General features: G+C 38.3%; 1 protein-coding gene across 8 annotated transcripts in view; it reads left to right on the top strand.

Annotated features, from left to right (window-relative positions):
- Nucleotides 1-24,841, top strand: part of Caap1 (caspase activity and apoptosis inhibitor 1) — a 104,800-nt gene that overhangs the window by 3,557 nt on the left and 76,402 nt on the right. For 4 of the 8 annotated variants that reach the window (XR_012907459.1, XM_075945705.1, XM_075945706.1 and 1 more), the window contains exons 2-4: nt 806-1,006; nt 1,771-1,855; nt 3,137-3,212. Coding sequence is in view for 6 of the 8 variants with exons in the window: in XM_075945705.1 (XP_075801820.1) it covers nt 806-1,006; nt 1,771-1,855; nt 3,137-3,212 (362 nt within the window). In the remaining 2 variants the exon portion in view is untranslated. The remainder of the gene's footprint in view (nt 1-805; nt 1,007-1,770; nt 1,856-3,136; nt 3,213-24,841) is intronic. The other 4 variants (XR_012907460.1, XM_075945707.1, XM_075945708.1 and 1 more) reach the window with 1 other exon arrangement.

Below are 24,841 nucleotides of genomic sequence, written 5' to 3'. Positions count from 1 at the left end.
GAGGGAAGGAGGTTTGTATTTGAGTAATTTACAGAAGGTCCTTGTGCCGGGAACACAAAAATATGAGCACAAAGGGCCAGGTGGAACATAGTATCACAAGAGCAGCATGGAATCACTTATGGTTTTCAAGTAGGATGAATAAGGACTCATTCTATAAAATTCTTCTTGTAACTGAAGTCTCATACTGAATGTGGGGAAGCCAGCTCCATGGCTGTTAGAATCTAGGAAAGACTATGGAAGACTTTTGGAAGTAGATTTGGGAATACTGACTAGTAATGGAGGGCAGGAAGTATAAATGTCAGAAATGTCTTAAATTATTGAAACTGTTTGAACCTTTGAATATGATGAAATCGTACAACAGTTTAAAAATGATAGCTTGTGGTTGGAATAAGACTTGGTAATTGTGGTTTGTAACATTTGCTGCTGTTTTATTTCTTTATATGAATTTAAGTAGAATGACAAAGCCCTTATAGCTTTTGGATAAAAGGTCCCTGAAGAAATCTTCTAATTCTTCAAGTCTAAAATTTTAGAAAATAGTCTCCATGGAGTGTATTTTCATTTGTGTCTTCTGAAATATGTTTTTCTGTTATTACAACTTCTTGTGTTAACTGCAGTGTGGAGAGTAAAATTAAGGAGTGATGAACAACTAAATTTTATCTTCTGACTTTAGATATATAATTGTGTAAACAAAAGGAATTTAGTGTTTAATGAAGAATAATTCAATGACAATAGATGGTGTCGTGCATAACACTTTCGAGTATTTTAAATAGTGTTATTTAATAATTCCTTATTTCTTTATTTATAGGAAACCAAGTGTCTTTTGCCTACTCTGGAGAAAGAATTATTCTTGACAGAGCACAGTGATGTTGAAGAAGGTGGACTGGATCTGACTGTTTCATTAAAACCAGTTAGTTTCTATATATCAGACAAAAAAGAAATGCTCCAGCAGTGCTTCTGTATAATAGGAGAGAAGAAGTTACAGAAGATGCTTCCTGATGTGCTGAAGGTACTTGGCTGCACTAGTGGGCTGCACACACGTGGAGACACAACCTTCTTGTGTTGCAGTCTTTTCACTGAGTGTAGTGTGTGATTGGATGCTCTAATCTAAAACAAGCTACTTGCAAGGAAGAGAATTTGGAGAACCTTAAATGGCCTTTTATGTTCAAGCATTTTTTTTTTAAAGAAAAAAAATGTTTAGGCAAGACATTTATTGACCCCATGGAAATAATGCTATTCTTTCTCAGTAATGGTACTAATTGGAGTTATAATAGTATCTTTCTAGTGCTTAAGAATAGCATGCTGCTGTGTAACAGTTGCAACATAGTTTGTAGTAGCTTGTGATTCATCAGGTTTATAGGTATTCTCATGTATGCATTTCTGAAAACTTTAGGGAAATATGTGGTATTCCGATTTTGTGATTATAGGAAGCCCAAGCAAATTGTAAGGGCAAGTATCTCATTTAGTCACTCCCTGAAGATTTGCAATGCTGTAAGAATTACCTAAGATAGAGTAGTCTGCAATTAAGGGTATTGGAAGATCCTTCTGATCAACGTGACTTTATATAGTCTTTCAAATCTCTGAAATATTCATGTCAACTGACAACTTTTCAGATTTCATCCCATAAAAAAAATTATGTGAATATTCTTGAGGCTTTAATTTGTTTGATTATAAGATTTGCTAATTGGAATTTTTCTTATAATTGCAGTTTTCCAGTTTATATTGGAGCTATAGTACATAAATGCAATTTTTTTTAAATGTCATTTTCTTTAGAACTGTTCAGTAGAAGAAATTAAAAAACTATGCCAGGAACAATTAGAGCTCCTGTCTGAAAAAAAAATCTTGAAGATTCTTGAGGGTAAGAATGAATATTTCTACATTCTGAAAACTAATTAATTGGTTCTCTGCATAAATATTGAAGTTTTCTTTCTCTTGCTTGAATGTGACTTTAATTTTATTATTGAGGAATCACACAAGAATATCTTTACTTCTGTTTATACTGAAAAATATAACTTACATATCAGAATATAATTTCTAAAAAACCCCAAATTTGGTATATAGTTTTCCCCAAACAGTATGTAGATAAGGCCATGTTTGTTCACTATAATAAAATGAAACTTTAAAAAATGAGAAGTGCTATAAAAAATCACCAAGAAGTTGCATTTTCTTTAGAATAATTACGATATTTTTTGTTTTGTGGTCTTAATAAGCTATAATGAAATGAACTATTGCATATTTCTCCTGGTTCAGTAAGACCCAGATGCAATATTAGGGTTATTTGTAATTTTTTCAGTATTTTTGCCTCCCAAACTACGATCATTCTTTGATAACTTTTAGAATTTTGAAGTTTCAATTTATTTTTTTCTGTTTTTGGTTTGATTTAGACCTTTGAGAGGATTTTCTTATTTGTATCACAGAAGAAACAAAAAGCAGATATTTTCTATTTACAGAGACTGATTTTTTTTTTTACTTATTTTTTTTTTTAATGTGAAGTAATAGGGTGGAAAGATTGATCAGTAGTTAAGATTGGAGTTTGGATCAGAGTAACAATACCAGATGGCTCACAACTGCCTGTAACTCCCCTGTGACTCCATCCCCAGGGGATCTGATATCATCTGACTTTTGCATACATATGTACACACACACACACACCACCACCACTACCACCTCCACCACCACCTCCACCACCACCACCACCAAAAATGAATGTGTGATTCTGGAAATATGTACATATATATGTATGTAGTTTCTAATTCTGTACATACATGTTTTTGTATGTTTGTGATAAAGGGAAGACAAATGAAAAAACCAATTTTAAATATAACACTGGAGACTGGAAAAATGGTTTAGGTTAAGCGTACTTCTGTAGTATCTGAGTGTGGTTTCCAGCACCCACAGTGTAGTTTATAACCATCTGTCATGCCACTCTGTCCTGTGTGGGCACTTGCACACATGTACCTAGTCACACACAGATACACACAGACTTATTAAATAGGTAAAAATCAATCTTAAAAAAAGACAAGTAATAGAAAAATATTTTATAACTTTTTAAATTTGTATATCTTAAAGATAGCACTTTTTATAGAATGATAAAACCATTTTATAAACGTGTTTTCAGTAGCTCATTTTTTTTTATAAGGTGACAATGGTTTGGACTCTGATATGGAAGAGGAGGCAGATGATGGCTGTAAGGTGGCATCCGATTTAATCAGTCAGTAAGTTAAAACACAAACACTTTCATTTTCATTTCTAAATTGTTATTTTTTGAAGATCCCTGACTAAAAAAAAAAATAATGTGTGTGTGCTTGTATGAGTGTATTGTCACATGTTGGTGGGGGAGGCTAGAGGACATCAGATCTCCTGGAGCAGGAGGTAATTGGTTGTGAGCTGCCTGAAGTGGATGCTGGGAGCCCAACTTGGATCCTCTTGAAGAATAGGAAGTGCTCTTAACTGCCGAGCCATCTCTCCAGCCTCTCTTTGACGATTATGATTGTTTTCCTAAGTGTGTGTGTGTGTATATGTGAGTATGAGAACCTTTATATACATATATATGTGATAAATGTTTTTGATCTATTTATTTTTACATGTGCATTTATTTATATGTGTACTACTGTAAATATATATAATTGGAATATTGTGATGATAAAAAGTACTTGAGATTTTGAGAACCACTGTCAGCAGGCAGAGTGTAAGTGCATGAATAAGTACTACGTGTTCAAGCTGAAGTCTAGAGTTTTTCATGTTTAATAGAATATTATTGAGTAAGTATAACTCAGAGGGACAGTTTACAGTAAAAGTGTAGAGAGGGGCTGGAGAATTGGCTCAGCAGTTAAAAGCACTAGTTGCTCCTCTAGATGACCCCAGTTCAATTCCCAGCACCCCCATTGTTGCTCATAACCATCCTTAATTTCAACTCCATGGAACCTGATGCCCACTCCTTACCTCCTTGGGCACCAGGCATTATGTGGTGCACATACATGTGGGCAAAGCACTCATAAATAAAATAAATCTAAGAAAAAGAAATTTTCGTTTCGTTTTGCTTTTTCAAAGACAGGGTTTCTCTGTGTAGCTCTGGCTGTCCTGGAACTCACTTTGTAGACCAGGGTGGCCTCGAACTCACAGAGATCTGCCTGCCTCTGCCTCCTGAGTACTGGGATTAAAGGTGTACGCCTCTGCCACCTGGCAAATGTTTGCATTTTAAATAAGTCATTTTAGTAGCTTTTGTTTACAAACACTCAGTGCTAACCCTTATATAATACAGAAGTGTACATTATTCAGTTTATATATATATATATATATAAATTTATTTATTTATTTAGTTTTTAGTATCTTTAAGTTTCTTCTCCACTTCCCCTTCTTTCCTTCCTCCTCTCTCCCCTCTGTTCTTTCCCACTTTTTCTTACAATTTTAATTCCAGGAATTGAACCCTAACCTCACACATGCTAGGGATCATTGTCCCACCAAGGTATATCCCTAGCCCTCAATTTCTTAATTATTTTTTTCTTGATGTTACGTTTAGAAACTTGAATTGAGTTTTTGCTTGATTGCTTTTATTTTCCCGTTATTCACTTCCCTCCATTTTTAGGTATTGTTAAGGCTTAATGCTTTACTGTCTCACACCTGGACAATATTGTTACATTTTTTTTTCTTTTTAGTGTGGAAGCCATTTAGTGGTTGCTCAATTAGAATAGAAATTCGGTTCTTTTAAAATTACAACAAGGGGGATGAAAAGTCTTCTAGAAGACTTGGTATCTTAATTAGAGATTTTATTGCTGTGACTAGAAAGCATGACCACAGCAGCTCTTATGAAGGAAATCATGTAATTGGTGGCTCCATTACAGTTTCAGAGGTTTAGCCCATTATCGTGAGAGTACGGCAGCATTCAGGCAAATGTGGTGCTGGGTAGTTGCTGAGAGTCCTGTATGTTTCATGCAATAGGAAGTTGACTGGAACAGTGGGAGGTATCCTGAGCATAGGAAACCTCAAAGCCTGCTACCACAGTGACACACTTCCTCCAACAAGGCCATACCCACTCCAGCAAAGCCACACCTCCTAATAGTGCCACTCCCTGTGAGATTATGGGGGCCAATTACATTCACACCATGGTACCACTTGGGTTTGAATCCCAGCTTCAGGGGGTTCAACATCTTCCTCTAGCCTGCATAGTACTAGTCTTGCATATGGTGGTCAGAGACACAGGCAAAGAAAACACCCATATACATTAAAAAAACAAAACAACCAAGAAAGTTAGAACAAGGACTAGCTATGGATTTTAGCTCAGTGGTCAAGTTCTTGCTTAATAGGAACTAGACCCTGGGGTTTAGCCCCTAGAACCACAACAACAAAGTTCAGTATCTAACTTTTGGATTATGATGATGAAAAAAGTTTTACATAGATACAAAGGCAGTGTCCTCAAGAACCCACTGTATGATCAGACAGGTCACGTGACTTTTTGTCATGTTCTGTTAGGCAGACAAAGCAATTGCAAACAGAGGCTGAACATCTCTAACCCAGAGCTCTTAAATCCAGGCTCTAGAACTTTGTGATTTGTATGCTGGCACTCGAAAATGGTTTAATTTCTGGTTTGAGATTTTTATTTAGTTTAGGGATCTTCATCAGGCAAATTGGTATACAGCTGTCACTAAATATAGGCCCTGTGAGCCTGGAATTCTACTGATTCAGCAGTAGATAAAGGACATGTCACCTGTACTTCACACATTGTCATTGCTGTTAGGAGTGGTGCTGGTACATGCCAGATGATTGAGTTCTTTGAAATTCCTGGTTAATACTAGCTTTTATTTTTATTATTTGTTTCTTGAATGACTTTTTTTCTACATTTATTTTTATTTGTGTGTGCATTTGTGCTTGTGTATGTACCTGTCTGTTGTGTGTGTGACATATGTGTATGGGTATTTGTGGAGGTCAGGAGAGGGTGTCAAGTGCCCTAGAACTAGAGTTACAGGCTGCCTGATGTGGTTGCTGGATCCAAATCCAAGTCCTGTGGAAGAACAGTATGCACTTTGAACCACTCAGTCATCTATCTCTCTAGGACACAAGAGCCCCTATGTCTCAGCCTCTTAAGTAGCTGAGATGCCAGATTTCATTACTAAGAATAATGTAGGGCCAGTGAGATGAATCACTGGACACGGCAATTGCTATTAAGTCTGATAGCCTGAGTCCAATATTGGGGACTCATATGTTGGAAAGAGACTACTCACTCCCCAAAATTGTCTTTTAACCTCTTAGTTGCGAATGAGAAGACATCTTGGAGTGTAAAGTGAAGGTGCTGGGAAAGGGAGAGATATGGAGAGAACCAGCTTTAGCTCCTGCTGCTGACTTCTTTCCTCCCGCTTCTTGGAGCAGAATAACCTGCATCAGCAAACCTGTAGACCTAAGACAGGAAACTAAGGTTTTCAGACAGAATGAAGGCAGGCCATTTCATTTGCTGCTATTGAGCAAAATTGGAGGCACAGAATAAAGACAGGTTTTCCTTTTCTCATAGCTTGCAAAGGCAGCTTAAGAGGCCTTTGCTGATAGTATCCTTTTGGATTTTTCTTTGTACTTCGAGGGTCAATTGAGCTCTATTCATCTGAGGGGAAGTGAACTAGTGGGTAGATTCATGTAAACCTTTTTCCGGGCTTTAGCAGAAGAGTCAGCTTGGCATATTTGGTGCTTAAACTTCCCAAGTCCTATGACCTTCTGTTTTTCACTTTAGTGAATGCTCATTGTGTGACCAGGCTGCGTGCAGAGCAAAAGACTGAAGGGAACTCAGTTACTTCTATTCAGCACCGAGTTAATAGAATCCAGGAAATAAAGCTTTAACAAGATAATAGGACTGCTCAAGGAAATACAGTTAGAGTACAAATGTAATTTTGGGAAGTAACGCTATTCTGTGTCTCTTAACTCAGTAGGATGAGTGGTAAAGAGATTGGTTATGACTGGGAACTGAATCATTGTCCTAAACAGGCAGGATGGGCAGATAAATGCAGAATGCTACAGAAAAATGTAAAAATATATTAACTCACAGTTTTAGGAGACCTATCATGGATCTACTGGGAAAAACAAAAAACTACTTGTTTGGAGTTAAAAGTTTGCCTTAAGAACCTAGAGGGAGGAATAATGAGAGAAGATCTTTTGGGCTAAATTTGTTTGTTGAGGCCTTATTCAACAGTGGTTCAAACTGTAATCTATTTAGAGATAAAAAAGAGGTCCTAAAATGACAGTGAGGTTTTTAGCGTGGGTGCTGATCTCATCTGTGTTCTGATATTAAGAAGCAAGTCAATACACTGAAGACACTAGAGAGTAAATTGGGGGGTTAGAATTGAGTAGGGGAACTTCTGACTGGTGGGTGCTGTTTTCTTCCAGGGCATGGTTAGGCTGAGGGTACCCAGTATGCCTGAGGGTGCCCACAGAAGTTGAGCCAAGCAGCTCTTACTGCTGCCAGACTAAACAGCAGAGGAAGAGTCAGCTTTACCCTTGACTCTGAGTCTTCCTGTTGTACCTCATCTTTACCAAATCTAGCAAGAGGCAAGCTGAGAATGACTTCTGTTCTAGCACCACACTGCCAAGTGTAAAGGGAACATTTGGACATGAGAGAAAAAGCTTATGGTTAGTCTAAGAACGTTCTTCACATTGCTAAGAAAAGTAACAAACTAAAAGAACATTGAGAAAATGAGACAGCAAAGGCAAAAAGTCAAAACTAAAGAGATAGAAAGCACCCAGAACTTTGGCCTTTCATGAACTCTGTCTTTGTAAAGGCCATACTATAGAGAGGATCTGAAGGAAGTAAGCGAAGAACAGTTAAGATTAGAAAGCAAGGGTATGCCCCATAGGTATATGTGAGCTTAAAACAAATTAAAATTCACATGTGGCATTGTATATACTACCGTGGAATGCAAGTAGATCCCCACAGAATTTTTAAAAACATGGAGATGGATGTAGGAGAAATTGGAAAGTGAAGAAATTTTGTGGAAGAAGCACCAAAACAAGATGAATGCATTCACACCTGAACTATTCCTTAGACAAGTCAACATATTTAGTGTATTTACAGCAAATGTTTAATAACTGCCACCTCTTACTCTACATAGACAGATAGATCTATACATATAGTATCTAGAAAAAGATGAAAAGATTTTCAGTTTACCTTATGATTTCTGCATATTCTTAATATCAAAAATCTTATAAGTAGTGCCAGGAAAGCATACTTTAAATTTTAGGCCATTTTAACTTGTCAGTGTAGGTTTGCAGATGTAAGAAAATAGCAATACTAACATGTAGAATCCAGCAGTGTATCGAGTGAGTAATTGCACTGCTCATCATGTAGAATTTTACTAAACAATCTAATTAGAAAATCTGTTAGCTTAATTTATATTACTAATTGAAAGAGAAATTATATGACCATATAAGTATGTATAGAAAATGTAATGTTTTTGGAAATGTTCAGCATCATTTTACGTGTTTGTAAGGTGTAGTAGTGTTTTGGTCCATTATGAAATGACTACTAGGCAAGCAAATAAGCCTGTCTATCACCTTGCATGGTTGGTTTTTGTGTCTTGTAACAACATCTAAAATCTAGCTCAGTAAACTTCCTGTGTATATTGTTTTAGCTATAGTCCTCACATCATGCATTAGCTCTCTAGACTTAGTCATTCTGTGTAACTACAGCTTTGTGCACTTTGACCTATACCCCATTTTCTCCTTACCCTGGTAAACACTGTTTTATTCTGCTTAAATGTAGTTAAGTTTTAAAAGATTTGTTGTTGTTATTTTTTTTTTGACTGTTTTGCTTACATGTATGCCTGCCCCATGTGCATGCAAGACCTGAAGCAGCCAGAAGATGGTGTCAGAATTCCTGAAACTGCCAGTTCTAGACAATGGGTTCTGGGAACAGAACCCAAGTCCTCTTGAAGAGCAGCAAGTGCTTAACTGCTGAGCCATCTTTCCAGCCCCATATTGGAATCTTTTAAGATTGCATATATGATTGATGGTATTTTTTGCTTTTCTTGTTTGTTTTTTTGTGGACTTTTTTGTATTCTTTCCCTCTTTTATTTTTTGAGATAGGATCTCACTATGTATCCCTGGCTGTCCTAGAACTCATATAAACCAGACTGGCCTCAAACTTGCAGAATTCTCACCATATAGAACTCACAGCCCTCCTCTGCCTCCTGAGTTCTGGGATTAAAGGTGTGTGCCGCTAAGCCTGTTTTTTTTTTTTTGTTTGTTTGTTTTTGTTTGGCAAGCAAGATTCTAGTTAATCTTCTTACAGATCCTGTGGGATAGCCGTAGGTATCATTTTAAGTTTACGTAGCAGAAAACTACAATTTGAAGAGAGGGGATAAGTGGTCTTATTGAAGACGTAAACATAGAGGTGAGGGTAGGAACAGAGAGACTTAACTGGGGCCTGGGATCAGCAAAGTGCTTAACCCATTGCCTAAATGAAGGCAAATCATTTTAAAATGTGGAGAATTAGAAATTGTTGAAGCTGTCTGGTGGGGGAGATTTACCACACAGTAATAACCATACACCTTCATACCCACTGTGGGGCATCAAAGACTCATGTATACTTGGAGAGGCAAGAGTGAAATGAAGAATTAGCCATCTGGCTGCTATTTTATCATCTTCAGTATCATCATTTTGAAATGCCATTATTTAGGAGATTAAACACAATTTAAATTGAAAGCACCAGTGAAATGACATTGCAGTCACATTGTGTCAGTATCTCTATGAAAAAGAGTACATAGTCTTTATTTTTTGTCTAATCAAATTAAGACATGTAGTCTAAGGAAAAAACAGAAAATGTAACAGAATTAAAGGTGAGCAGACAAATGGCTGTTTTCTCACTTCTGTTCTCCTTCCCACTGAACTCTCTGACTTGTACCATGTAACTGATTCCTAATGAGGGGAGATGCTATTGTGATCTGCTCAAGCTGGTTACATTTCTACGAAGGAAACACATCACAGACTATAAATGAAGGATTAACTGGATGAAGAAATGGATTTCAAACAATCTCTATGATGAAAGAGAACAGGTGGAGGATCTCCCCAAATGCTACACGTAGACTCAAATCACAGAAGTCTGAATCTGTGGAGTTTGCAGAGAAGGTTGTACCAGGGGCTGTGACACAGCTAACATGATTTAATTCCCAGTAGAAATCAGGACAAGTGATTAATGCTTAAAATTCTGTGTGATACTGCAGAGAGAATGATTTTTGCCCTGTCTATTGCTGTTGTCTTCAAGGAGCAAAAATCAGAATTTTAATGACAAGCTGAAAATGGTTTACAGAGGAAGTTCCATGATTTACAGTCTTCCCTTCTCCTCTCTGGGCTCCCCCTGTGAGCAACACCCTCTTGCTCTGATTGAGGGAAAGTGCTCCTAGGAGATCATGCTTGCTTGGACTCATAGACTTGAACCTGCACCAGAGGCTTCTTCTTCAGTCTTTGGCAAGCTGCTTAATCACTTTTATTTTAAAAGTAATCAGAGTTGGAGAATTTATTAAACATATTTAACACAGGCCTAACCATGAAGATTCGAAAAAAAAAAAAAGTGGTCAAAAGAAGGGACACACTCAAGTGTGGGTATGGGCTACTCAAGGAAGGGTATATTATTAGAGTGTATGTGTGTGTGTGTGTGTGTGGTTTGCGTGTGTGTGTATGATTTGCAGGAGTCTACTCTTCCTTCCACTGAGGTGTCTGGGGATTGAACTCAGGTTGCCAGGATGTCCTGCAAGTGCCTTTACTTACAGAGCCACTTCGCTAGCCCTTTAATCTCTTCTGCTCTTTTTTTTTTTCCCAGCTAAAGAAAGAGGACAAGGATTCTTTCTCAGAGTATTGAGGAAGAGGAAAAAACACAGTAAGACTTTTATAGAACTTATCAAGGAAAACAGCAGAATTTCTATACACGACAGTGTTGTTTATCTTTCCTTTCAATAGAATAGAAAAACATTCTATGTGGTAGCATCATGAAACAAAAGATGTTACTAGATTCAGTGTTCTAAAGTATAAACATGCTAAAGAGTCTGCCCTAGTGCACACACACTCACACAAATTAAATTTGGATTACATATGTATATGTATATACATTCAAACTCATGTATATATGCACCTACACACATGCATCCATATAAAATATATATAATGATTATATATTCTAATTTAGCCACAAAGCATTTGTTTTTTGGAGTCCATATCATTCAGGGAAGGTTTCCCTTAAGAGAGCATTGTTCATCCAATTATGCATTCATCCTGTATTCTAAATCAGGATGTTTTTAAAGAGATAACTGTATTAGGCTAATCAGTACTCCACTCCTCAAGTATTTTAAATCTCTTTGTGTTAATGAAATGATAAATTCAATAATACATGCCTAAAGAAATGCTTCGCACTTAAGAGGGTACATTGCTCTTCCAGAGAACCAGTGTTCTCTGGTACACATCCAGGTCACAGCCACCTATAACCCTAGTTCCACTGTTGTTGATATACTGGTCTCCAGTGCCATGGCACTCACAAGCACACAGCTGCACATAGACACACAGACACAGACACATAATTTAAAATAATAAAGATACATTTCTTTTCTTTTTTTTTTCTTGGAAAAAAAATTTCCTCCTCCTCCCATCCTCCCATTTCCCTCCCCTTCCTCCCACTCCACTCCCCCTCCCCCCACTCCTTTCCCCCTCCCTCTCCAGACCAAAGAGCAGTCAGGTGGAAAGTCCAAGGTCCTCCTCCCTCCATCTGGGTCTAGGAAGGTGAGCATCCAAACTGGCTAGGCTCCCACAAAGCCAGAACGTGAAGTAGGATCAAACCCCAGTGCCATTGTCTTTGGCTTCTCATCAATCCTCATTGTTCAGAGAGTCCGGTTTTCTCCCATGCTTTTTCAGTTCCAGTCCAGCTGGCCTTGGTGAGCTCCCAATAGATCAGTCCCTCTGTCTAAGTGGATGGGTGCACCCCACAAGGTCCTGACTTCCTTGCTCATGTTCTCCCTCCGTCTGCTCCTCATTGGGACCTTGGGAGCTTATTCCAGTGCTCCAATGTGGGTCTCTGTCTCTATCTCCATCCATCGCCCAATGAAGGTTCTATGGTGATATGCAAGATATTCATCAGTGTGGTTATAGGATAGGGCCATTTCAGGTTCCTTATCCTCAGCTGCCCAAGGCACTAACTGGGGACATCCCCCTGGGCACCTGGGAGCCACTCTAGGTTCAGGTCTCTTCCCCACCCTAAGCTGGATCCCTTAATTAAGATATATGCTTCCCTGCTCCCATATCCATCCTTCCTTTATCCCAACCATCCCAATTCCCCAAGTTCCCCCCATCCTCCCCTTCTCACATTTCTCTCCCCATCTTCACTTACCCCTATCCCACCCCACCCCCAAGATCCCAATTTTTGCTCGGCAATCTTGTCTACTTCCCATATCCAGGAGGATAACTATATGTTTTTCTTTGGGTTCACCTTCTTATTTAGCTTCTTTAGGATCACAAATTATAGACTCAATGTCGTTTATTTATGGCTAGAAACCAATTATGAGTGAGTACATCCCATGTTCCTCTTTTTGGGTCTGGGTTACCTCACTCAGGATAGTGTTTTCCATTTCCATCCATTTGCATGCAAAATTCGAGAAGTCATCGTTTTTTACCGCTGAGTAGTACTCTAATGTGTAGATATTCCACACTTTCTTTTTTTTTTTTCTTTTTTTTTTTTTTGGTTTTTCGAGACAGGGTTTCTCTGTGGTTTTGGAGCCTGTCCCGGAACTAGCTCTTGTAGACCAGGCTGGTCTCGAACTCACAGAGATCCGCCTGCCTCTGCCTCCCAAGTGCTGGGATTAAAGGCGTGCGCCACCACCGCCCGGCTATTCCACACTTTCTTTATCCATTCTTCCATTGAAGGACATCTAGGTTGTTTCCAGGTTCTGGCTATTACAAATAATGCTGCTATGAACATAGTTGAACAAATGCTTTTGTAATATGATAGAGCATCTCTTGGGTATATTCCCAAGAGTGGTATTGCTGGGTCCTGGGGCAGGTTGATCCCGAATTTCCTGAGAAACCGCCACACTGATTTCCAAAGTGGTTGGACAAGTTTGCATTCCCACCAGCAATGGATGAGTGTGCCCCTTACTCCACAACCTCTCCAGCAAAGGCTATCATTGGTGTTTTTGATTTTAGCCATTCTGACAGGTGTAAGATGATATCTCAAAGTTGTTTTGATTTGCATTTCCTTGATCGCTAAGGAGGTTGAGCATGACCTTAAGTGTCTTTTGGCCATTTGAAGTTCTTCTGTTGAGAATTCTCTGTTCAGTTCAGTGCCCCATTTTTTAATTGGGTTAATTAGCATTTTAAAGTCTAGTTTCTTGAGTTCTTTATATATTTTGGAGATCAGACCTTTGTCTGTTGCAGGGTTGGTGAAGATCTTCTCCTAGTCAGTGGGTTGTGTCTGGCTTATTTTATTTCACTTACTGTATTGGCTTCCAGGCTCATCCATGTGGTTACAAATGGTAGGATCTCATTTTAAAAAGCTGGATACATACATACATGCATATATGTATAAGGAATGTGTGTATGTATGTGTGTAATAGGTATACAATATATTATTATATGCCACTATTTCTTTATTCATTTTTTATCATAGGACTCAGAGGTTGTTACTATATCTTGACTGTTGTGCATAAGACTGCAATGTAAAAAGATTGAGTAGGACTAGTGAGTTGATTCAGTAGAAAAAAAACTATCTGCATAAGCTGACCAACGTGAATGTGATTCTTAGAACCCAATAAAGGTGGGTGGAAATTTTATATAGTACCTTATTAATGATGTTTCCCAATATCAATTAAAAAGTAGGCATTGTTGTGGATTATTTTGCTCAGCTACTGACTAATGTGATTACTCTGATCATGGTCAAGGTAGGCTAGGATAAGCTGTGATGTTCATTTGGTTAGGTTTATTAAATACAATTTAAGTTAGCAATGGTTTTATTTTGCCTTGTGTTTTTTGAGACTGTCTCAGGTAGGCTCTTCTGGCTTCTTACTCTAGCTGAGGTTGGTCCTGCATTCCTGACCTTGTAAGTGCTGGCACCATCATATCATCCCAGTATTTTCAGTTTATAATGGGATTGTAAGCATCAGTATTTTGCAAGCAAGGGATAACAGTCCTTTTATTAGGCAAAGGTGGACTCCAGAGTAGGTGTGGAGGTGAAAATTGATGTGCCTTGAAGATGGAAGAAGTAGCCATAAACTAAGAAATATAGATGGCCTTCTAGGGGGTGAACAATACACAGAAACGAGCTTTCTCTTGTAGCCTCTTGAAGGCATGCAGCGATGTTTACACCTTGGCTCTACTTCCCTGAGGTTCTATTTGGATTGCTGACCTGCAGAACTGTTTGGGAGCAGATTTATCTTGTTTTAATCCACGAAATGCTTTGCTACAGGAACAACAAGAAAATAATGCAATGTACTTGCTAAAACCTGGGCAATAAGCCAAAAGTTATATATAATTTTTTTCTGAAATGGTTCCTAAGCAGCAACATATCAAAATATGGATTTTCTTTCTTTCTTTCTTTCTTTCTTTCTTTCTTTCTTTCTTTCTTTCTTTCTTTTTGAAAAAATATCAGGTTAAGTTTTCTGGGAAGACAAACATTGTTTGGAGTTATGTGTTGGTATCTTTGTATGACATGTATATATCAGTCAGCTGTGTAGTACCTTGTTTGCCTAAATGTGTAATGTAGTAAGGTATCTATAAATGAAGTTCCGATTATAGGAAAAAATGCATAAAAGCCAGAGACTAGTATAGGAAATGTATCAGTTTCTTAGCTTCCTAGTGACTAACGAAAAGAGGAAATTAAAGTATCTTTGTTCAGTTTATGATACTACTTTTTAATTAGTTAAATTATTTAAATATTTATTTTTATTTGATTTGTTTTCATGTGTGTATATATGTACCATGTACGTGTCTGCAGTGTTCTTGGAGGTGAGAAGTGGGCATTAGGTCTCCTGGACTTGGAGTTACAGATGACTGTGAGCTCTTGTGTAGGTGCTTAGCTGAACTGGGGTCTTCTGCAAGAATACTGAGAGCTCTTAACTGCTGAGCAATTTTTCAGCCCCTGTTTTCAATGAATGTACAATGCCTGAGATATTGTAGTTCTAAAATGTATCTTGGTATTTTTACACTGTGAGTGAGTGAGTGAGTGAGTGAGTGTGTGAATGTGTATTTGAGTCTGTGTTTGAGTCAAAAGTGTTATGTAGCCTAACCTGACTTTGAATTGAGTTAGCTTTCTAAGTGCAGGTATCATAAGTATGTGCTATCTTGTCTGGTCGTTTCACTTTATACTTGTTTTGTATTATTATTGGCATCATTATTATTATTTATTACTGTGTCTGTGTGTGATGTGTGAGTGTGGATGTGCATGTACTTACTATAGCATGTGTGTGAAAGCCCGGAAAACTTTGTGGAGTGGGTTGTCTGTTTTTGTCTTTATGTGGCTTTTGGGGCTTGAACCTAGGCCATCAGACCTACATGGCACGTGCTTCACCTGCTGAGCCATGGCTTTATTTATTTGTTTATTTTTGAGACTGTTTTTGAGACAGATGAGTCTTAGGTTCCCCAAGCTGTTTATCTGGTCCCCTTTCTCTACTTTCCAAATCCTGAGATTGTAGGTATGTTCCTCAGTACCAGACTTTTATATCCCTGTTTCAGTGAACAAATGGTTTTCAAATGTCTGAATGAAGCATCAATACTATTAAGATTAAATGTATCTTAAAGGGCTGTGGAAAATTTCTTGCTAGGTCTGCACAAGACCTGTGGTTCATTCCCCAGAATTGTGGGGAGAAAAGAAAGTAACAACTAAAAACCTAACATGAGAAACAGTTGTGTTTTCTTCAAATGAGCAACACAGGCTTTTTTCTTTTTATTGCAGCTTTAATCAGAAAGGACATAATGTTAACAGAATTGAGAGGCACAAACATCTTCAGCAAGAATCAGTGGATCTATGTGTGGTGTTTAAGATGATCTATTAGTTTTCTTATAACATGCTAAGGAGATATGGAAGTACACAAAAATGTTTATGCACAAAATGTAAGAGTTCCCAAATTATCTTTACAGTTTCTGTTAGGTCGTTGTGTAGACAACTTTAAACACAATTGTGTTTCTTCTCTAAGGCCAGTCATTGAAATACTTTTCTCTTTCCAGACTATATTCTCCTGCTGAAAGCTTATTTGATATTTGTCACTTACATTATTTTTTTTAAGGTTTTACTTTTCATTATGTATATGTGTGTTTGTGAGTTTGTACAACTGCAGGTTCCTGCAGAGGCCAGAAGCATTGGGTTCCCTGGACTTGAAGCTGTAGGCAGTTGTGAGCCACCCAATGTGGGTGCTGGTAATAGAATCCCAGTCCTGGAAGAGCAGCAAGTGCTCTTAATCTCCTGGCCCTCTCTCCAGCCTTGCCTATTTCAAAGTGGGTTTATTTTACTTCCAAAACAACAACAAAAAAGGTATTTATGAAAAAGTTTGACACTTGGTTATTTTGAAATTCATAAAAATTTAAAGTTGATATCCTGGTTAGGTCTTTTTCCTTCCTTCCTTCCTTCCTTCCTTCCTTCCTTCCTTCCTTCCTTCCTTCCTTCCTTCCTTCCTTCCTTCCTTCCTCCCTCCCTCCCTCCCTCCCTCCCTCCCTCCTCCCTCCCTCCCTCCCTCCTCCCTTTCTTTGTCAGCTTGACAGAAACTCAAGTTATCTGGGAAGAGCAACTTCAGTTGAGAAAATATCCTCATTAGACTGTCTCATAGGCATGTCTGAGGGGCATCTTCTTGAATGGTTATTGATGTAAGAGGCCATTGCTCACTGAGGCTTGTGGGACCTGGACAGGTGGTCCTGGGTTCTGTAAGAAAGCAGTCCAAGCAAGCTGTGGGGAGGCAAGCCAGTGAACAGTACCTGACTTTCCTTCATGATGGATTGTGTGCAGCTAACTGTGAGCTGAAATAAACCCTTTTCTTTTCACTTGTTTTGGTCATGGGTTTTTGTCAGAGCAATTGAAACCGTAGCAAGTGTTTATAATCTTGGTTGAGGAGGCTAAAGCAGGAAGTAGTAAATTCACGGACAGCTTAGGCAACATGCAAGACCCTGTCTCCAAAACTAGACAAATAAATAAAATAAAAAATAGAAAAGGAGAAAATAAAAGGAGAATGAGATTTAAGACTTCTGACTATTTAATACCCACAGTTTCTAAATCCCTATAAGGAAGCAAACAAACTACGATACACTGTATTGCAGAGTAGCTAGAAACCTTACCATCTCAACTGTCCTAATTAGGGATTGTCAGAGCTTATCACATAACATAATGCAGAGCCTGGGAACTAACATGGTCTCTCCACCTGGCAATTGGCTGGAAGAGGAGCTTTTTTTACAGTTAAAGTCGCACTAAAGAGAAGATTAGCTGCTCTAAAGAATGTGTTTGTAATGAAATTTAAGTCTTGAATAGCATAGTAAAATAATCAGCATGGGGATTTTTATATGTAAAGGATAAAAATACAAACACTTTAGGGAAATCATCGCAATGTTTCAGAATTGCTATTGCTAAATACCTTTTTATGAATTTTAAATGAATGTGTTTTATTGCAGAAGATGTCAGTGGAAATGAATTTGTATTTTCCTATAGGTAATGAGCTATGTGGAAATAGTATTGTAGTTTTAGATGATAGGAAATTCTGAAATTCTCAAAATAAGATGTAATGAGCAATGAGGAAATAGTATCATAGTTTTAGAGGGTAGGAAATTCTGAAATTCTCAAAATAAGTTTTACTGCAGATTATGTATGAGACTCTGGGACTGTCCCAGCCATTTCTAACTTTTTCCCACAGAGGATGTGCATTGAATTAGGTATCAAATTCCACTTTCTAAAATTTATTTATTTATTTTTATTTTATGTGCATTGGTATTTTGCTTGCATATATGACTTGTGAGGTTTTTAGATCCCCTGGAACTGGAGTTACAGATGGTTGTGAGCTGCCATGTGGGTGTTGGGAATTGAATCCAGGTCCTCTGGAAGAGCAACCAGTGCTCTTAACTGCTGAGCCATCTCTCCTGCCTTCAAATTCAACTTTTAATGTTAACTTTTTAATATACAAAATATGCTTAAATTTTGGGAAAAAAAATAGATATAAAGAGACTCGGTCTTTTCAAGAATTACTTCATTTTCCAGTGAGTGGCTCAGAGATTAAAGCCTCTGTTGTCTCCTGAATTCAGTCCCTGGAACCCACAAGGTAGAGAGAGCTGAGTCCTGTAAGGTGAGTTCTGATCTCCACATGTGCATTGTGGTAGAAGTATTACCCCTCCCACATAGTAAAAATGACCTGAAAGGCCCAGAAGATGGGTTAGCAGGTAAAGGCCTCTGCTGCCAAGCCTGGCAGCCTGAGTTTAATCCCAGAGCCCACATGGTGGAAGTAAAAAATCTGACCCCACAAGTTTCTGACCTGCTTGCACATGCCTGACATTACATACATTGTGCATATGCATACGGCGAGAGAGAATAAGATATTGTAAAAGGTAAATTAAAAATTTGCTTCTTGTCTTTTAATTCCAGCAATGAGACATTCTTTAACACAGTATCACAGCAAATTAAACAGGACATGGTGCATTAGTTCCTTTTCTTGTTGATGAGACAGTGATCAAATGACCAATCAGAGCAGCTTGAAAGGCATGTTATTTTGGCTCACATTTAAGAAGCTACAGTTCCTTATGATGGGAAGGCATGGTAGCAGTAGCTTGAGGCAGCTGGTCACACTGCATCCACAGTCAAGCAGAGAGACAGGGGCTAGTGCCCTGTGCTTTTCTCTTCATTCAGTCAGGGAACCCAGCACATGGGATGGTGCTGTTTACCTTTAGCATGGGACTTCCTTCCCCACTTAAACTTTTCTGGAAATACCTTCATCTACACAACCCAGAAGTTAAGTTTCCATCTTGATTCTAATTTAGTCAAGTGGACAATGTAGATGAACTATCTACATGGAGATCCTCCCTCCCTCCCTCCCTCCCTCCCTCCCTCCCTCCCTCCCTCCCTCCCTCCCTCCCTCCCTCCCTCCCTCCCTCCCTTTCCTTCTTATTCTCATTCTCTTCTTTTTTTAGTTTGAGACAGGGTCTCACTGTAGCCCTGGCTAGCCCAGAATTCCCAGAGGTCCCAGAGATCTACCTGCCTCTGCCTCCTTGAGAGCTGGGGTTAAAGGTGCTACCACACCCAGCTCGCTTGCTCTCTCTCTCTCTCTCTCTCTCTCTCTGTCTCTCTCTGTCTCTCTCTGTCTCTCTCTGTCTCTCTCTCTCTCTCTCTCTCTCTCTGTCTCTCTCTCTCTCTCTCTCTGTCTCTCTCTCTCTCTCTCTCTCTCTCTGTCTCTCTCTCTCTCTCTCATTTTTGGAGATCCTTAAACTTTAGTATGGTTAGAGGTACCAGTTGACTCTATTTAGTTACTAATTTGGAGATACTGGTTATTAGTTATACTGCATTAGTTTAATGTAATAACTAGGGTTCTTTGTCTATAAACTATTCCACCTTCAAAACAGTTTTCCAAATATTTGTTACTTGAGAAGCTAGAACAAGACGATGGTGAGGTTTGATGACCGCTTTGCAGGGTTTAGTTTAGGAATTATTGGGATCTTTTATCTTAAGAGCAGCAACTAGAATTGGTTTGTGACTACTTGTCAGTTGTTAAACCCTAGCAGTGTTATGTTGTGGAACTCTGTTGTTGTTGTTGGTTTAATAAGCTCTTATATATTCAGTTATTAGTCTGTTTATTTGCAAAGCTCAGTTGGCAGCCAGCTGTTGGTGGCTCTGTTAGTTCTCCTGTTGAGCAGTCATAATACAGCTGCTTACTACCTTTTGTTTCTTCATAAGAACGGTGATCTCTGTTTAGTGGTTCAGCTCAGCTGTCAGTAGAGTGCTAAGAGTTTATTCCGTTAGAGAAATTTCCCTTGACTATGTATAAATAAATGAATGCTGTTTAACCAAATGCCAACTGCTCTCAAGTTTAACAAAACTTGAACTTGTTAGAAATGGAGTCTTTCATAACCCACTTTTATTAAACTTAAATGCAATAAAGTATTTGAGTACTGTGAATACCCTTGAGCTTGATTAGTAGGCAGCACAAATTTACATTACAACCAAGTATTTCTGCCAGTGGATTTTTAAAGGGGGGCTAAGATAGACCTGAGACCTGGGCTTGTTGGGAATGATATATTTGGAAAATTGACCTGTGATTCAGTCAGCTACTTTCACCACTCTGGAATATATGACATTGTTATGTTTAATTGTATTAAGTATGGAATAATTTTAGCACGTAAAAAACAGTAGTATGATGAGTTCTTCCAAACTTATCATCCACTTTTCTCCTCTCTGGTATTTTAAACCTCCAAACTTTTTCCAGTCTGATTCTTTTGAAGCAAATTGTGACCCACTTATTTAAAAATGGGAAGCAGATACATGCTTTTCCAGACTCTCCCAAGAATATTCCTTAACATATGTTCTAGTTAGTGTTTATGTCAGCTTCACACAGACTAGAGTCCCTTGGGAAAACAGATCCTCAGTTGGGAAACCCCATCAGATTGGCTTGTAGGCAAGCCTGTGAGGCACTTTCTTGATTGCGATTCATTTGGGGGGTCCTAGCCCATTATTGGTGGTGCCACCCTGAGCAGGTGGTCCTTGTATATACAAGAAAGCAGGCTGAACAAGCCGTGGTGTGCAAGTCAGTAAGCAGTGCTCCTCTATGACTTCTACTCCAGTTCCTGCTTCCAGGTTCCTACCCTGCGCTCCTACCCTGACTTCCCTCAGTGACGGGTTATGACCTGAGAGCTGTAAGATGAAAATAACCCTTTTCCTCTCCAGTTCGCCTGTGCTCATGGTCTTTTATCACAGCAACAGATTCCCTACCTAAAATCATGGGCTGAGCTTTTCAGAGGCCATAGGTGGAATCCTCATTTAATGGTCTGTATGGTCTACCTACTGATGACATATGGAGAACTTTGAAAGACTTGAAGATTATTTGTTGTTTTGGTAACTATCTTAATTTTTTTCCTGTTTTTGGAATCACTAAAATCTAATTGTTGTGCTAGATTACCATTTTTCTTTTGTCAGTGAATTGCCTCATCTTGTTCATACACTGGGTTAGATGACTAGTAAGTATTTTACCTTTTGCCTAATCTTTCCCTATCATCTTTTAAAAATACTTTATTTTTTGAAATTAAAATACAATTACAGTGTTCTTTCCTTTCCTTCCTCCAACCCTTCCAATGCTCCGCCTCCATCTTTCTCTCAATTCATGGCCTCTGCTTCTTTAATTGTTGTTACACACACACACACACACACACACGTCCATTTATTTATTTATTTATTTATTTATTTATTTATTTATTTATTTATTTAGTGCACAATATTCTGTCTGTGTGTGCCTGCAGGCCAGAAGAGGGCACCAGACCTCATTACAGATGGTTGTGAGCCACCATGTGGTTGCTGAGAATTGAACTCAGGACCTTTGGAAGAGCAGGCAATGCTCTTAACCTCTGAGCCATCTCTCCAGCCCCCATATATGTTCTTAAATATAATAAATTGGTGTGTTTTTCCCTGGGAAGGCTGTTTTTCCTTCTCCCATCATTTCTTTGTTGCCTGTGGTTCTCTGTCTAGGGTTGAGGGCTCCTGAGCTCTTCCCCACTCCTGTGTTAGCATTCTTCTTGATGTTTATATTTAGGTCTTGTTTAGGTAGCTATGCTGATGAGACTTCTTGACTCAATCTCAGGAAACTTCCTGTTCTTGTGGGTCTTATAATCTTTCTACTCCTTCCACTCTAGTCTCAGAACCGTAGGTGGAGGAGCTGTGCTGTAGATTGATCAGTTGGGACTGGACACCACACAGCCACTTGTTCTCTGCATTTTCATCAGTTGTGGTTTTCTTGATGAGGGGTTGAGTACTAAACTTAACCTGTGGGTCTGAGGCTATTTAGACTGTAGTTAGGGATTAGTAAAGTGATAGTTGTAGGCACTCCTTCAAGACCTATGACTTTGCTAGTCCCAGGTAGATGGCTAGGTTTCCAGTACCAGGCATGATTTCCCTCTTATTGAACAGGGTATTAAATCCAGTTACAGAGCCAAAGCATCTGTGTCACTAATGCCCCCTTAGGGAGTTAGTGCTGTGCTGTTCACTGTTTTAGTCTGTAGGCATCACAGCCAGGTAAGTCTGTTGGTTGCTTCCCTCCCTCAGAAGCTTGCATGATGCCTTCTGGTACTATGAGAACTCATCCTCAGGAGGGGGCTTCTAGGTCTAACCAGCTCAGATCTTCTGTCCCATGTCTGAAGTGGAAGGTATATTAAGCAAAAGAGGCTTACCTTTAACCTCTGGGAGGCAACCAAAGGCAGCAGCAATAAGGCTATGTTTGGGGATTTTCTTAGATAACCCTGAACAAGAACTCAAAAGTAGGGTTCTCCTGCCTGGTTATTTATTATTATTATTATTGATATTGTTATTATTATTATTATCATCATTAGTGTGTGAATCTTGGAGGGAAGCATTGTCAACACAGATGGGGAAATGTTATTTAAACAATATGTACATAGGTATACTCAGGCTTGGAGGTATTATATGTAATTTAAGTAGATAGATAATAGAATTCCTTATAACTTTTTCAGATATCCTTTCTGTTATTTCATTTTCTCTCCTCCTTTTTCTGTATTAATCTCCCTTTGCCTCCCTAATTAGAGCCCTTGTTTTTCCCATTTCTCCCTTAAAATCACTTGTACCCTACTATTTCCCTCTGCTGTTCCCTCCACATAACCATGGTTTCTTTTAACTTTACTATCACCTTTTTGAAAATCAAAGTTTCTCTTTCAGCTTTATCTTTATTAATCATCTTTTCATTTCATTTGAAAAACAGATTGACTGACATCATACTGTGCTAAGTTGGTTGCCAGCAACTCTTCTGTGGTGACTGGTCTCTGACAGAAATATGCTTGCAGCTGTTTGCTTCCCAAGACTAACTCATGCCTGTTTATAGTATAGTTATTACAGTTGTGCATGTTAGTTAAATGTAAGTAAATATGTAAATAGAAATATGAAAAAAGTATGTAATCACTTGCTTTGGGAATACTGAAAGTTGTGGTCAGTTAGTTATGGGGAAACACTGAACAATGGGCGACACTGTATAAATATATATAAATATCAACTTTCTTTTTGAAATAGTCTTATTCTGTTGCCCAGGTTGACCTCAAACTCGGGTTCCAGAGCCTCTCTTTTCTGCCTCCTGAGTCCTGGAATTACATATATGTGCCACCACTGTGCCTGACTTTAAAGTTTGGTGGCTTTTTTGTTTTTTTGTTTGTTTTTAAATTGAGCTCAGGGTTTTGGTTTCTTTGTTTTTATTTTAAAGAAACCCAAACTAGAAATGTGGATATTGGTTATATGAGTAGGCAGATACAGATAAAGTGATTGTGTGAATTTGTATTAGAGATGACAGCATGGCTATATATGTGTATATATATACACACATATATGATCTATATATAATATATATATAATTTCATATATGTTTATATGAAAATTGGTGAACTAAAGAGGCATTTATGTGATTTACATTAATATTAGATGTTAACTTTTTTTTTTTTGATTTTTTGAGACAGGGTAACTCTGGTTGTATGTGTGTGTATGAATTTCTAAAATTAATTGCATTTTCTGCTTGTTTTAGCTGAAAGGGATTTTTACTGTTGGGGGCTTTCTGTGTGTTTTAAAGTCATGCTATGAATTGAACCGAAGGCCCACACATGCTAGGCAAGTACTCTACTGCTGTTTAACACTCCTGGCCTAGTTTTTAATTCTTTTGTTAAGATTTTTTATTGTATTAATCTTTATTAATAAAAGAATTAAAAACTATTTAATGCTAACTTCTTTAGTAGTAAAGAATTAAAAACTATTTTTTACAAGCATGCAGAAAAGTAGACTAGTATAATAATGTCTGTATTCCTGTCACCTAGTTCTAATATTTGATATTTCCTATATTCTGTTCCCCTATTTTCTTATATTTTTAATAAATTAGATATTTTGTAAGTATTTTTTCTAATTTCTAGAAAATGACGCATTTCCACAAAGCCCTCATGCTTTTATTGAACGGCAATAGTTTGGGGTCATTTTCCAGTATCGTATGACGTCCATTTCATACTCTCATTTTCCTGCTAGTAAAGTCATTTAGAAGTGCCCACTACTTTTCTTTTCTAATTAATATTTTAATATACTGTGGAAAGGGCATTGATCCTATGTAGTATCTCTTACTGAGTGCTTCTTCATGCTTTTGTCTGACTTGTTCCTGTGTTCCTGTACCACCTTCTTATGAGGTGGAGATTATTGAAGTCTTTTAGTGCTCTATGTCTTAGCGTCCTATTGTCAGTATAAAAAGTTGTACACGGAATGACTTAAAGTAACCCATTCATTACCTCTTTCGTTGTGCTTTCTTTTGTTTTAGTGGAGCAGGATCTCACTATGAAGTCTAGACTGACCTGCAAGTCACCGTCTTCTTTCTGCTATCTCCCGGTTGTTAGAACTGCTGGGGTTCACTATAGTCCAGTATTGCCACACCTGGCATAGCTTTTTAGCTTACAGTTCTGGAGGTCAGATGTAAGCATTGCTTTTACTGGGCTAATGGGGTGGAGTCAGCAGGGCAGACATGTTTTTGACATGCAGTGGAGTCAGCAGGGTGGATATGTGACATGCAGTGGAGTCAGCAGGATGGATATGTGACATGCGGTGGAGTCAGCAGGGTGGATATGTGACATGCGGTGGAGTCAGCAGGGTGGATATGTGACATGCAGTGGAGTCAGCAGGGTGGATATGTGACATGCA

This window comes from Microtus pennsylvanicus, chromosome 13, assembly GCF_037038515.1.
Source record: "Microtus pennsylvanicus isolate mMicPen1 chromosome 13, mMicPen1.hap1, whole genome shotgun sequence".
Lineage (NCBI taxonomy): Eukaryota > Metazoa > Chordata > Mammalia > Rodentia > Cricetidae > Microtus > Microtus pennsylvanicus.
The sequence above is the reverse complement of the archived record's forward strand: the minus strand, read 5'-3'. Positions and strand labels throughout refer to the sequence as shown.